The following is a 14,800-nucleotide window of genomic DNA, read 5'->3' as shown; positions in this document are numbered from 1 at the left end:
CAGGCGGCCGGGGCAGGTCGGGACACCAGACGTGGGGCATGCGCCCCCCCCAGCCGGCCCTGCGCACCCCCCCACCCCACACCCCCCCAACCCCGAGCTGGCCCTGCGCGGTGAGGCTGGGGCAGTAGGTTTCTGTACACACGTGAATGAGCCACCCGCCAGCCGCCGCCACCCCCCGGTGCATGCCCCGCCAGCCCTCGGCCAGAGCCCAGCGGCGCCTGCCCCTGCCCCCTGCCCCCCTGCCCCCCTGCACTTCCCCAGCCCCGTGGCCCCCACACTAAAGTGCGGCCGGGCCCCCTCCCGACAGGGGCCGCCCCCACCGCCCCCTCCTGGTGCCCGGGGCGGCCCGGCCCGCAGGGCTATGAAGCTGCAGGCTGTAATGGAGACGCTCCTGCAGCGGCAGCAGCGGGCACGCCAAGAACTCGAGGCCCAGCAGCCTCCAGGCCGTGGCCCCCTGAACCCCCAGCCCGCACCAGGGCCACGCCGGAGGGTGACAGGGAGCCCAAGAGCGCCCGGATGCAGCAGGCGCAGATGGCCACCCTAGCCGCCATGCGGGCCGCTGCCGCCAGCCTTGGCCATGCGCCCAGTCCCAGCTCGGAGGACGGGCCCCCGGCTCGTTGGATGAGGATGCGGCCCTGGAGGGGGCACCGGGCTTGCCCACGCCGCCCGCCCAAGGCAGGGAGGCAGTCAGCCTCCCCACGGGCGATGGCCGCTTTGAGGATGCGGGCTCCGACAATGACCTGAAGCCAAAATGGGAGGAGGAGGAGGAGGTGCTGGAGGAAGGCCTGGGGGACGACGAAGGGGACGAGGAGGATGAGGACTATGAGGATGAGGAGGGGCTTGGGCCCACGGGCGCCGCCAGCCTGGGCCCCGCAGCCCTGTTCTCCCACAACGCTCAGCTGCTCCAGGCCTTCCGCGGTGACAGTGGATCCCGGGCACTGTGTGGCCAGGAGCCCCCGGGGACTGGCCCGGCTGTCCCCGGAGGGGCTGCCCATGCTGCACCTCAGCTGCAGCCACCAGACCACGGGGACTGGATGTATGAGGAGCAGTTCAAGCAGCTCTACGAGTTGGACGCAGACCCCAAGAGGAAGGAGTTCCTGGACAACTTGTTCAGTTTCCTGCAGAAGCGAGGGACACCTGTCAACCGCATCCCCATCATGGCGAAGCATGTGCTCGACCTGTTCATGTTGTATGTGCTGGTGACGGAGAAGGGCGGCCTGGTGGAGGTCACCAACAAGAAGCTGTGGCGGGAGATCACCAAGGGACTGAACCTGCCCACGTCCATCACCAGCGCTGCCTTCACACTGTGCATCCAGTATATGAAGTACCTGTACCCTTACTTCAGTGTGAGAAGCGTGGCCTCAGCAACCCCAACGAGCTCCAGGCAGTCATCGACAGCAATCGGAGGGAGGGCGGGCACCAGAGCTTTGGGGCTCCCTCTTTGCCTACTCGGGGGCAGGGGCCCACAGCATGCCGTCCTCGCCCAAGCTGCCTGTGTCCTCCCTGGGCCTGACCACCGGCACCAACGGCAGCTCCATCACCCCAGCCCCCAAGACCAAAAAAGAGGAGGATGCGGCCATCCCCATCACGGTCCCCGGCTGCCTGCCAGTCTCCCTGGCAGCTCACCCTGTGGCGGCCACCCAGGCAGTAGCAGCCCAGGCGGCCGTAGCAGCACAGGCGGCTGCCCTGGAGCAGCTTCGGGAGAGACGGGAGTATGGGGGCCTCCGGAGAAGAAAATAGCCCTGGTGGCAGAGGAGCAGCAGCGGCTGATGCAGTGGGCACTTCAGCAGAACTTCCTGGCCATGAGGGCATAGCTGCCCATGAGCATCCGGATCAACAGGCAAGCCTCCGAGAGCCTCCAGGACTCGGCTGTGAACCTGACCAGCACCAATGGCAGCCACAGTATTAGCCTGTCAGTAGAGATTAACAGGGAGAAGGCAATGGCACCCCACTCCAGTACTCTTGCCTGGGAAATCCCATGGACGGAGGAGCCTGGTAGGCTACAGTCCATGGGGTCGCTAAGAGTCGGACACGACTGAGCGACTTCACTTTCACTTTTCACTTTCATGCACTGGAGAAGGAATTGGCAACCCACTCCAGTATTCTTGCCTGGAGAATCCCAGGGACGGGAGCCTGGTGGGCTGCCGTCTATGGGGTCGCACAGAGTCGGACATGACTGACGTGACTCAGCAGCAGCAGAGATTAATGGAATCATGTACACAGGAGTGCTGTTCGCCCAGCCGCCCTCCACGCCACCCTCTGCTCCCAGCAAAGGTGGAGGCGGCGGCAGCCGGGGAGGGAGCAGCGGGACCAACAGCAGCAGCAGCAGCAGTGCAGGCAGCCAGGCAGGGCCAGCAGGGATGTCTGCACCGCCCACATCTACCTCAAACAATTCACTGCCTTAACCACTACACTCACCTCCCTGCGAACCTGCCAGATTGGGTAGGGGGTCCAGGTGGTCCAAGCAGGGGCTGGGATGGGGGAAGATATGGGTGGGGAGGGAAGGTATCCACAGAGGAGTGACAGCTTAATGCCAAAAAGAAAAGAAAAATATATATACATATATATATAAAGAAATTTTAATAAAACCGGGAAAATCAAGGAACACTTGCATTACTCAGGTTTTGGACATTCAGAGATGAGTTGTGAGAATATCAAAGGAAATTAGAGATGAGAGAGGCAAATGTCTACTAGGGTTCTCCTGCAGCCCTGGTGGACCCACATGGACTGGTGTCTGGTTTCAACAGGCCAATCCTGTTTACCTCATACATCCCTGCACTGTGTTTTTTCATTTTTATCTGTTTTTTTTCTTTGCTTTTTTTTTGTCCATTTGTCACACGCTCACCACACATAGCTCCTCATGTTGAATGAAACCCCTGAGCCAAGATCAGTTGAATTTTTTTGTTGTTATTGCTTTCAGAAACTTTGTTGTTGTTTTTTTAAAAGAAATAGTGAAATTCAAACGCTATAGGGTTTTTAAGAGGTTTTAGGGGTTTTGTTTTGTAAATATTCTTTTTTTTTTTTGCTTTTGTTTTTGTTTTTTTTTCTTTAAGAAAATTTATTTATGGCTCTAGAGTGGAAATAGGGAAGCTCATATACCACATTCTTTTTAGTAAGGCCTATTGCTGCAGCATTATTTCTAGATCTTCAAAATCCAACCAACACCAATATATCTGCTACTCTGTTTTGGCCTTCACAGCAGCCTCTTCTCTCAGACGAGCTTTCTTTTCTAGGTTCAGGCTTGTTAAAGTCTCATTTCTTCTGGCAGCCTTCTTGCCCTCAATAACCATCAATGTGCATCCTGCCACTGTCAAGGCAATCATTACATAGCTGATCTTCACCCGGACCTTGTTCCTTGCAGCATCAAGCATCTCAAACGAGAGTCTCTGGAATGTCATCTTCCTTTTTGAAGCGACCTGACCGTATTAGAATCTTCTTCTCCCAGTCCGTCGGCTTGTGCCGTGGCACTCTGTGGCTGTAAGTGTGGGTTGGAGGCTTTGGACTTTCCTGGGGTTTGCTGCAAAATCCATTTGTTCTCTTCAAATCAGAGTTTCTGGTAAGCCTTAAAGATGAGAAAGCATCTCTTTCACATGACCTAAGACAACTTCCAGCCACCAGGCGCAGGCCGCGGAGGCTCCCCATGGCCGCCTACTCCGCCGACCAGCACAGTGCCCCAAAGCCAGCGGTGGCGCGGGCGAGCTCAATGTCACCCAGCGCCGGGAAAGTGAGGACGAGAGCACCGGTGGTGGGCGGGGCTTGTTTTGTAAATATTCTATTTTATTCTTGGAGGAGGAATCAAACCTAGGAAAAGGATATATATATCTATATATTTGTGTTCATTCAGGGAAACTGGACTTGAAAAAGAGAAAAAAAAAAGGCAAAAAAAAAACAAGTTAAAAAAAAAAGAAATTGGAAAGCATTGCATTTATATATCAATATTTTTAATATCCACAAACTTATTTGAGAAAGTAGTACAGTCTGTGACAGTGGTTTTAAAACGTTACACCAACTCTCTGACAGTTTGTCCTGCTCTGTCCATGGAACACTTGAACCAACAAGGCCCTTCTAATCTTATGCCAGAAACAAAATAGGACTGAGGCCAGGTTCTGATGCAATTTGTGAAGCCCTTGGTTTGCAGAGTTGTTGGTGTGATGGCTTAGCCTGTGGACTCCTCTCTGTCACATTTAAGCATTTATTATGCTTCAAATTGTCAGTCATGTTCAGATTTATATTCATGCCTGCAGTTTCCAATTAATTATACCTGTCATCAGCCTAGTTAACCTGCCTTGGTTACTGCAGTCTGAACTCTGGTTGCATTTTTCAAGAAAATTAAATTGCTAGGTTGTTCTAGATAATTATACTTCTGTACTGGCTTATAACTTTTGTTTTTTACTTTCCATTCTTACCATGTTTTGGGGCTTCCCTTGTGGCTCAAGATTCTTGTGGTAAAGAATCTGCCTGCAATGCAGTTTATCCCTGGGTTAGGAGGGTCCCCTGGAGAAGGGAAAGGCTATCCACTCTAGTATTCTGGCCTAGAGGATTCCATGGATTATGGATTCGCAAATAGTTGGACACAACTGAGCAACTGTATAGTCCATGGGGTCAGAAAGAGTTGTACGTGACTGAGCAACTTTCACTTGGCACCACATACTCAGAAGCTTCTTGCAGCAAACTTCAAGTTACATAGTTTACTGCAAGTTTAACCCTGTCAGATGGCTCCCCGGGAATGCGGGTAGGCGGGAGCCCTTATGCAACCTGTGGGGGGAGGCTTCCCCCTCCTCAACTGAGATGAAGGTAAGCCTATCTTTAACCACCCTGACTTTCCCCCTAACTCAAACCTAATTCTTGATCTCCCACCTGTTCTCACTTCTTCTGCCATCTCTTGTTAGGATCCACAGCAGCTGTCCCTCACGCTTTGCCTTGTAACATTCCACATGGTGCTCAGTAAAAGCCTGATATAGACGGCCTCTTTCTAAAAGGACTGCAATTATTCTTGTCATGCTCTGGCTGTTTCTGTGGCTCTCCTCTGGACTGTCTCCAAATTCTTCTGCTCAGTTTTAGCAAGTTGGCAGAGAGTTCTCTCACAGGACTCTGACTTGCACACAAATTAGCTCGTGGTTAGAGCCCTTCTGCTCAGTACTGGGACTGCCTCCTAATGAATTTATTTTTCTTTAATTCTGCGCTTGAGCACAAAGACTCATGTTACCTTTAATATTTGCCTACATGGGAATGCCTTCTGTCACATGAAAAAGCCTGCAGCTATTTTGATGGGACAACAATGGTAACATGACTGATCTCAGGTTCGGCATAAATAGTTCAGAGGTGACCTGGTCTGTCTGGTGAGATGTCACTGAAACGTGTGGTGACCTTGAGTTGCTAAAGAGTGAAAACAAGCTTGGGAGAAAGGTAGATCCAGAAAGAACCATTTAGTAGACACTGGGGAGCGAGATGTGGCCCGACCTCTTGCCAAGCACATCATGATTACAGGCAAGTAGTGGGGAAGAAAGTCAGACTGCAAGGAGTTTAAGACCACTGGTTCATCCTAATTAATTGAACTCAAGTGAAGCAAAGGCAGAAAGGAGCAGGACAGGAAGCTTGTCCCTGCACTGGCTGGTAGAGGTAACAATGCAAGAAAGAAGTGTTTCAAGTCTACTTTTTCTGGGATTTTAGTTCCCCAAGCAGGGATTGAACCCAGGCCCTTGACAGTAAGAGTTCACAGTCCTAACCATATAGACCACTAGGGAATTCCCTGAGTCTTCTTTTAGGCAGAGGGAAATTAGCTATTAAAGAGGTAGAGAGGTTTTCTGTTTGTTTTTGTTTTGGTTGGGAGGGGAGTTTATTTTAAAAATGAGTTTTCTCAATAAGTTTACTTTATTAATTAGAGCAGTGCTATCCAACAGAATTTTCTGTGATGATGGACATATTCTGTATCTACAATGTTCAGTATGGTAGCCACTAGCCACAGGTGGCTCTTTAAATTTATTAAAAGTTAAATAAAATTAAAATCAGCTTCTCAGTTACACTAGTCACATCTCAATTGCACAATAGTCATAATAATTAAAACAAATAGTCATATTTGGCTGGTGGGTTGCACTGGACAGCTTAGAGTTAGAGCATTATTTTGAGATTAGTCTCAAAATGAATGTCTTCAAACAATACAAGTTTATTTTTCACCTGCAGAGATCCAACCATCATCCTAAAGGAAATCAGTCTGGACTATTCATTGGAAGGACTGACGTTGGAGCTGAAGCTCCAGTACTTTGGCTACCTGATGTGAAGAACAGACTCATTAGAAAAGACCCTGATGCTGGCAAAGATTGAAGGCAGGAGGAGAAGGGGTGGTTGAACAGAGAAGAACAGAGGATGAGATGGTTGGATGGCATTAAGGGCTTAATGGACATGAGTTTGAGCAAGCTCCGGGAATTGGTGATGGACAGGGAAGCCTGGTGTGCTGCAGTTATGGGGTCGCAAAGAGTCAGACATGACTGAGCGACTGAACTGAACATGTAAACCAATTAGTGCCAGAAAATGGGGTGGTGGGGGGTTTCTCCAGCTGTTCTATGCTTAGTCATGTCCTACTCTTTGTGACCCTGTGGATTGTAGGCTATCAGGCTCCTCTGTCCTTGGGGATTCTCTAGGCAAGAATCCTGAAGTGGGTTGCCATGCCCTCCTCCAGGGGATCTTCCCAACCCCGGGATCAAACCCAGGTCTCCTGCAGTGCAAGTGGATATTTTACCATCTGAGCCTCCAGGGAAGCTCCAGAATACTGGAGTGGTAGCCTATCTCTTCTCTAGGGGGTCTTCCCGACCCAGGAATTGAGCTGGGATCTCCTGCATTGCAGGCAGATTCTTTACCAGCTGAGCGATCCGAGAAGCTCCACCTAGTTATCTGGAAATATTGGTGCTTCCCACCCTGTATGTCTGTCATTTCCAACATGCAGGCTTCAGAGCTGTCGAAAGGAAGGAACGAGAGTACGGAGGAGCTCTTGGGAGGTCTAATGGGCCACATCTAGAAATGGTCTACATCATCTCTACCCATATTCTAATGGCTAGAAATAAATTTAAATTTAGAGAGTGCTGAGTCTCCAATAACTTCACCACGAAGAACTTGAAATTAATCTTAACTAGTGTGCCAAGGGAATGTTAACTAGTTCTGGATACAAGGAAGACACTGACTGATCAAAATGGAATTAAACGTGGAGCAAAGGTCAGGAGAAAGGGCATTTTTTTGGACAATGTTTCAACCCATCTGTTAATCTATGTTGTTGATTAACCTAAGCCAGAGCACCTGTGCTGTTTAAGCGATCACACAATGCAGCAGCAAGCAGACTTACGTGGGTTGAGCACCAGCTTGCACTTTAGTGGCTATATGATATCACTTTACGTTTTGTAGTTTTCTCTAACCTGAAATGAAGAAGAAAATATCTTCTATGGCACAATCTGGCAACTGTCCCCTAATATCCATTTTCTTCACCTGTAGTAACATAATACTTAGCTAAGTGTAAAGCCACTTATTTCCCAGCCTCCCTTGCAGCTCGGTGTGGCCCTGTGACTAAAAGTTAATAGTCAGTGGGATGTAACAGTGGTGTCCAGAGTCACTTCTAGGAATCTTCCCTAAGAGATAACTTCTCTCTTTTTCCTCCATCCTACTGTGTAGAATGTAGATGTGATGGCCGAAGGACTGTTCTGGACAGTTGAAGACAAGTATGACAAAGGAATGGCAGAACAGAAAACTGGAAGAAGTCTGGATCTATAAGGACTTAATAGGGAAGAGACACCATTCCAGCTAAGGGCCTTAGAGAGAGACAAGAATTTTCTTGTTGCAAAAAAAAAGAAAAAAAAAAAAAGAATTTTCTTGTTGCTTAAGCCATCATTTTTGGGGTCCGTCTTAAGTATAGCCAAACCTACTTCTGATATACTTACTGTGAAGTGCTATTATGAAGACTGAGACACAGACAGAGTTGAGCATGGTTCCTGGTGCATAGTGAACATTCAGCAACATGGGTTTCCTCCCTCCCTTTTTCTACCTAAATAGGAAACATGGCTGAGCAACTAACACACACTCTGGAGACAAAGGCATATTCTGGTGTCAGATCTGCTCTATACCATCAATGTTAAAGTAAAATCACAGGAGATTTTTTTTTATCTAGGATAATTGAGAGCCATAGAAGATTTTCTTCCATTTTCCCTTGTCCTGGGCAGCTCAGAAAACAGCCAATTTAATGGAATGATTTTGCTTAAATACAAATCCAGGGAACTGGAGAGTATACGCCACAGCATTAATCATACTGAATTGGGCAGAAGTTTGATGAAGTACTTAACAGTCTGACTTCGCTTTATGAAATGATGGATGCTCACTAAACTTACTGTGGTAATCATTTCATGGTGTATGTAAGTCCAACCAGCATCTCAATAAAACTGGGGGGAAAAGAGGTTGATTTTGAAGACAGGTCGGCTTCTGTTTCCCCTCTCTGCCACTTACTACGGGGACATGGGCAAGTTGTCCTTTCTGAGGCTTTGCTTCCTCACCATTAAAGTGAAAGGAGGACATTATGTAAGGTTGTTGCAAGGATTAAATAAAATAATGTATTAAGATGCTTAATTTAAAATGTTACATAAAGGTAGCTATAAATGACAATACAAAAATGATAATCATAATATTCTCAAACATGGTGATTATGACTATGGACACAGTTATTTAATTTTTTTTGAAAGTGGCAGGGCATAAGTCAGTAAGTCAATAAACTAGGTAGTTTATCCTTTTTGACATAGTAAATGCATCTGTAGTGTAGGTAATGTTTTCCCATATAAATAATGTTGGGAAACTTGGCTGTGTTATTTCCTACTTGACATTAGATAAATCATTGCTTCATTTAATCACATGGTATAGTGGCATACATGAATTATTTGTAAAAAAGCATTTTAAATAGCACAATGCTGATCCAAGTTTTATAAAATTTAAAATGAGCTTGAAAGCACTAAACTTCCTGACTAAATGAGGAATTACAATGAACTATGAGATAGACATACAACACAAAAATTTAAACAAATGCCTCCTTACCAATTATAAGATTTGAATAGATTCATTTTCCTCTAGATACTTTTCCTTGTAGTAAGCCATTCAGAGTCATTCCATAGACACAAGAGTCACTTTGCAGCCATGGTTGCTTCACATTATACTTTTCTGGGTCACTGGTGATCTTTATGCTACATTAGGGCTTCATAAAGAAACATAATCTCATCCGGGACACAGATTTCTTTTTAAGTCACAAGCACATACTGAGTACCAGACCAGTTGAGCCATTGAGAGGGTTCACAGGCCAGCAGTGAAGACAGACGAATCCAGCTCCATCACTGAATGAGTCCTGTTGGAGTTGTGAGGAGAGAGAGAAGAAAAGAGAGATGGATTCAGACATATGGAGGCGCAGTCAGAGGAGGTCTGAAAGAGGAAGTCACTTTTGCTCTGGATTTCTTTCTGTGGAGAAATAAGCCCAGCCAAGGCATGGGAAGTAAACTGTATGTTGTTTTCAGGGAATGGGACTAGTTCGTTGTGATGGAAACTTAAGACCACCAAGGGCCAAAGTGTGTGCTCAGTTGCTCAGTCATATCCGGCTCTTTGCACCCCCATGGGCTGTAGCCCTGCCAGGCTCTTCTAATAAACTACTGCTCAGAGAATTCCTAATGCCCCAAACCCCTTCCTTTTGGTGCCAGGAGCACATAAGGCCTTTGGGCAGCATTTCAAACTGCCAAGACCCGTAAGACAAACTTTCTTCCTTTTAGCCCAATAATACCAATTGCTCAAACAGCATAAAATCATGGACAGTCCTGGCATTCGGAACATGAAGTGGCATATACTCATTAGCTTGTTACACTTTTAGAGTATGTTAATCCACACTTCTAAATAGAAAAACTCTGTTTCCTCATCTTTCAAACAGGGGAAATCATTGTATTTACCCGATGCTTCCCTGGTGGCTCAGTGGTAAAGAATCCTCCTGCAGTGAGGGGGCTGCAGGAAACTTGGGTTTGATCCTTAGCTCAGGAAGAACCTCTGGAGGAGGGCATGGCAACCCACTCCAGTATTCTTGCCTGGAGAATTCTATGCACAGAGAAGCCTGGGGCTGAGGTCTGTAGGGTCACAAAGAGTCAGACATGACGGAAGCGACTTAGCATGCATATAGTATTGCTGGAGAGATGAGATTAATAATATATATAAAGTATTAATGATGCCTGACACTATCATAATTAGTCTCAAATTTTATTCAATTTTCCCCTCTCTATCAATATGAGGTGAGCATAGAGGCTAGATGACTCACTGATGGTACTTTATATTTTATATGCTCTGAAAATACAATGCTCAGATGGTACAACCCTCACATATTGCTCCTAAATGAATGTCTAGGGTCATGTAGGTGTCCTCTATGCTGCTTGCCTCATGAAAAGCAACCTTTAAAAAAAAATTATTTATTTGGCTGCACTGGGTCTTAGTTGCAGTGCACAGGATCTTTAGTTGCGGAATGGAAATTATTAATTGGGTCCTGTGAGATCTAGTTCGCTGACCCAGGATTGAACCCTGGTCTCCTGCATCGGAGAGATCAGAGTCTTAGCCACTGGCCCGCCAGAGAAGTCCCCCAAACTATAACCTTCTGAAGAGTGTGAATGGCCTATGTGGCCTAAGGATAGAGTCTCTCTCTTACAATTATGTGTATGGTTTGTGAGGCAGAATTGATGAGGCATGGCTACTGTGTTAAGAAGATACAATGGTCCAATCTTGGTGAGAAAACAGTTTATAGGGAAGGAACAAAACCACCACTAAGAACTGACCAAAAATACAACTCAACTCTGGAAATACTGGTCTTCTCCGTGTTACTGGCACAGACCCACTTCTGGTGAAGACATTAATCGCCAGCCAGAGCTCTTGCTGTGAGGGGAGAAACATCATCTATCTTCTCCATCTTTATCCATAATGTCTATCCCAGGGCCTGGAACTGAATACATATTCAGTAATCAATATATGCCAATTAATTCATGGATTACAGGGTGAATGTTAAAGAATTCTGAAGACTTCAAGGAAAGGTTTTATACTTTTAGTGCTGCAGGATAGTGCTAAGCGAGTGCCATTATATTTCTCAGATTGTAGTTTACTTAGAAATCAGCAAAGAAATCCGTCAAGTGATCTTTGGGACCCACTTTGACTGGAAGCCACAGGAAATGCCAAAACAGGCCTTTGGGCTCTCTTCTTCCTACATAACCACTTCTTGGAATGTTTCAGAATTTGGTACGTTTTGATCTCTAAAATGAAAATTAATACCACTTGGGCTTCTGTCCTTCAACCTTCCTTCCCTATTGTGCTTCTTTTTCAGAATCAGTGGAATGTGCTACATAATGAATGGAACCTTGATTTTCTTGCTGGGCTCTCCCAACAATAATTTGGGGCCAATAACTTTGGCTTCTCCCCCGTGGACATCTTGTACCTCTCAACCGCCCCACATGCTAGTGAAGAACTTCAATCTCCTGACTTCTCCCCTTAAATTTCAACCTTTAGGAAAATGGTCAAGGCCCTGTTCTACCTAACTCCCACCCTAGGATGTGTGGAGCCCCGTGGATCAGCACTGCTGCTGGGACTGTGCCCTGGCCCCCTCCTCCCTTCCAGGGGATCCTCTTATCTTAAAGGTCGCACACACAATGAGAAGCCAATCCTTTACCAAATTCTCAAAGGATGAGGCAGGAGAGAAGATGGTAACGGCAGGGATTTGTGATAGGATAGCTCAAGCATTTATTCTGAGCCAGTGATGCTGGACTGTTAGGGGAACATACTACATACTCAGGCTTCCCTGATAGCTCAGTAGCAAGGAATCCACTTGCAGTGCAGGAGACGTGGGTTTGACCTCTGGGCGGAGAAGGTCCCCTGCAGAAGGGAATGGCTACCAGTATTCTTGCCCAGAGAATTCCATGGACAGAGGAGCCTGGCAGGCTACAGTCCATGGGTCACAAAGAGTCGGACACAACTGAAGTGACTGAGCACATATTACACATTCACTTAAAAACTGCTGTTCTCCTAGTTTTCACGTTTCTTAAGTGAAGGAGAAATTTTTACTGATCATGCCTTTCTTCACTTAAAGTTCTGTAAGTGCCATCAATACAGAATTGGTTAACTTATGGTACACCCTCTCCTGATTTTCCCAGATGAGATCAATAACCTCTACTAGATGCTCTCATAGCACCCTGTTTTCTCTTCCTTAGAGGTTAATTATATCCTTATTTTTATGATTATTAAGTGTCTGTCTCCCCCCTACACTATCAGCCCAATGAAGGCAAGAACCATGAGGATAGGCATTGTATACCCACTGCTTAGCACCGCACTTAGTATACAATAGATGTTTAATATTTAGATGTATAACAAATGTAAATAATAGAATACTATGCAGTCACTTAAAAGGATCATAATATGGAATCATTTATTGACTGATAATATAATGTTAAAAATCAAATTATAAAATAATAGATACAGCACAATCTCATTTTCATAAAAAGAACAGCTATGTATACAGATACCTTGATCTAACTGTTAATAGTGGTAGGATTATGGATGATTTTATTTTCTTTGCAACTCTTCATATTATCCGAATTTTAAAAAGAATAACATTCATTAGATCCATTATTTTCTGACTTATACATGATTTCCATTTTGAAAAAAATCAAAAAGACATTAAAACAACTTTTTCTGTCACAAAACTTCACTTGAACATACAGTATTCACTTAGACAATATCAGAAACAACCTGACTTTCTGATTCAAGTGGGCCTCTAAAAAATGATCATGAGGATACCTTTATTTCTGTGCAAAATTTATTATTTTATTTTAATGTCCATAATTACCCATTAGTCTTCTCTCTCCCCTGATTCAAATTCCTTCTCAGGATATGGAGAACGGAATAGACACTAATTTCTTAGTCTATCCTTTTTAGCTGAAGACCAAGAAAGTAAAAAAATAAAATTAAAAGGTAACGGATTTCTGAATGTAAGACAATGTCAGTGAATGCTACATTTCAAGTACCTTCCTCACATTGAAGCAAGGTTGTAAAGGTGAAATTTCTCCCAATAAAACACTAAAACATTGCCAAAGGTCTAAAAATTTATCCACTTTAAACAAATACTTTCAATGGCCTTATAGGTTACAAAACTATAATTGGACATTTTAAGATTAGCTTATAATTTTCACTTTTAAAAGACATTACTTTATACAAATAAGACATTTACAGATGATAATAGCTACAGAACAACAGACTCCTGGATATCTTAAAAGGTAAATATAATTGCACTTACTTTATAAAATAATTTGCATTATTGTGGGGAAATAGAAAATATATTTGCATATAAATTCCTTTTCCCAACTAAGTATAATGAAACTCTCTAAGTTTCATTAAGAGTCAGTTTAAAATAAAATTTAAAAAAAAGAGAGAAAGAGAAAAAATAGGACAAGTACTGTGTATGGCTGTCTGTCTCTTAGTAATATTCACTGTGTTGTTCCTGCCAGTTTCAATCCATGGACACAAAGACCTCAGCACCATATTAAAAAGTCATACTATGACCTATAAAATGTGACAGCCCTGGGAGAACTAGTACACAATTACTCCTTTTCAGTAAAAGCCTGACAGAATAGCTGACCCACTTTGTACCTCAGAACCGTAATCATACATTAGAGTCATTCACAATACAAGCTGCGATGAGGAATGTGTGCTGAAGAGCTGAGCTTTACGCTTTCTTTGGAAGCTCAGAAAGTTCAAGGATGTCTGATCAATCTTCATTTCAGATCTAGTAGCATAAAAGCGGGATTTTCTAAGTAGGATTTCCACAAATTAGAGAAGCGTGACACTGTAGCGCCATCGATAATTCTGTGATCAGCTGACCAGCTCACGTTCATTATCTGGGCCTTATAGACTTCCCCTTTCTCGTTAAATCGGGGAAGGGCCTACAAATAAGGAAAAGAACAAAGAGTCAGCCTCACTTGCATAAAGTAAGCTCTAGCAACAGCAATGCTGAAAGATTAGGCAAATCTCCCTCCCTGTAACAGAGAAGTGGGCATCCCAAGTAACTTTTGAAAATGCTGACTCCTACCTTGCCCATCTTTGTGAGTGTGTGCTTCAAGCTTTCAGAGTTTCTCCAAGGCATTTCCTGTCCCCTGTATACTTTCTCTAGTACGGTAAATTTCATTTCAGATTTTTCAATTATTTAACAGCTATTTTCCCAGTACCTACTATGTACCAGGTACTTTCTAGACTCTGGGGATAAAGCAATGAATAAAACAACAGTCCTCACCCTCTTGGAGCGAACATTTTATTATATAGTGTTAAAGAGTGAAAAGTGCAAAGGAAAGAAGTAAAGCACTTTGGAACAGAGACAGAGATTGTAGGCAGGAGGTGGGAATAGGGGAGAAGTTGCATTTTATTTTTGACAGGCAGGCAGGGAAAGCGTCACCAAGAAGGTGTCCTCATTGTAGGCAGTGAGGAAGCTAGCCATCTGGACACCTGGAAAGACAGAGGGGAAGCTTGGCTGGAGCACTGGAGGCCCAGCACAATCAGCACGGCAGCTGCAGGGGAGGGGCCGGGTGAGAGATGGGAGGTGAGGTCACAGACGGAGCATGTTGTAAAGATAAGAGTGATGGTTCCCAGTCTGTCTTTGATTTTTTTAAAAACAGATTTTAAAAAACCCTAATTCATTTTAAGTATTTTTTAAAATGTATATTAAAATGAATTACTAAAATAAATATAAAGGTATACAAAATACAAGACCCACTTTTTATTG

The 14,800-nt window shown here is 44.9% G+C and overlaps 2 protein-coding genes, 1 long non-coding RNA gene and 1 pseudogene across 4 annotated transcripts in view; 2 read left to right on the top strand and 2 right to left on the bottom strand.

Moving 5' to 3' along the window:
- Positions 1–361: 361 nt before the first annotated feature.
- Positions 362–2,405, top strand: LOC110145676 (AT-rich interactive domain-containing protein 3A pseudogene; annotated as a pseudogene).
- A 152-nt stretch (positions 2,406–2,557) lies between these two features.
- On the bottom strand, positions 2,558–3,776 carry LOC110145655 (protein FAM162A). Its single transcript, XM_020906065.2, is given in 2 exon segments — positions 2,558–3,381; positions 3,383–3,776. Coding segments are annotated over 2 exon segments (465 nt in total). The 5' UTR covers positions 3,643–3,776; the 3' UTR covers positions 2,558–3,176.
- Positions 3,777–4,656: 880 nt separating this feature from the next.
- LOC139035184 (uncharacterized) lies at positions 4,657–9,365 on the top strand. The gene is made up of 2 exons (XR_011487778.1): positions 4,657–4,794; positions 7,657–9,365. It is a non-coding gene; the product is annotated as an uncharacterized lncRNA (long non-coding RNA).
- A 3,063-nt stretch (positions 9,366–12,428) lies between these two features.
- DBT (dihydrolipoamide branched chain transacylase E2) overlaps positions 12,429–14,800 on the bottom strand; it is a 36,448-nt gene continuing 34,076 nt past the window's right edge. For both annotated transcript variants that reach the window (XM_020906066.2, XM_070467740.1), the window contains one exon: positions 12,429–13,967. In XM_020906066.2, coding sequence (XP_020761725.2) covers positions 13,800–13,967 — 168 coding nt within the window. In that variant the 3' untranslated portion in view covers positions 12,429–13,799. The remainder of the gene's footprint in view (positions 13,968–14,800) is intronic.

Source organism: Odocoileus virginianus, chromosome 5 (genome assembly GCF_023699985.2).
Source record: "Odocoileus virginianus isolate 20LAN1187 ecotype Illinois chromosome 5, Ovbor_1.2, whole genome shotgun sequence".
NCBI lineage: Eukaryota > Metazoa > Chordata > Mammalia > Artiodactyla > Cervidae > Odocoileus > Odocoileus virginianus.
Note: the sequence above shows the minus strand (reverse complement) of the source record. Positions and strands in the feature narration are given on the sequence as shown.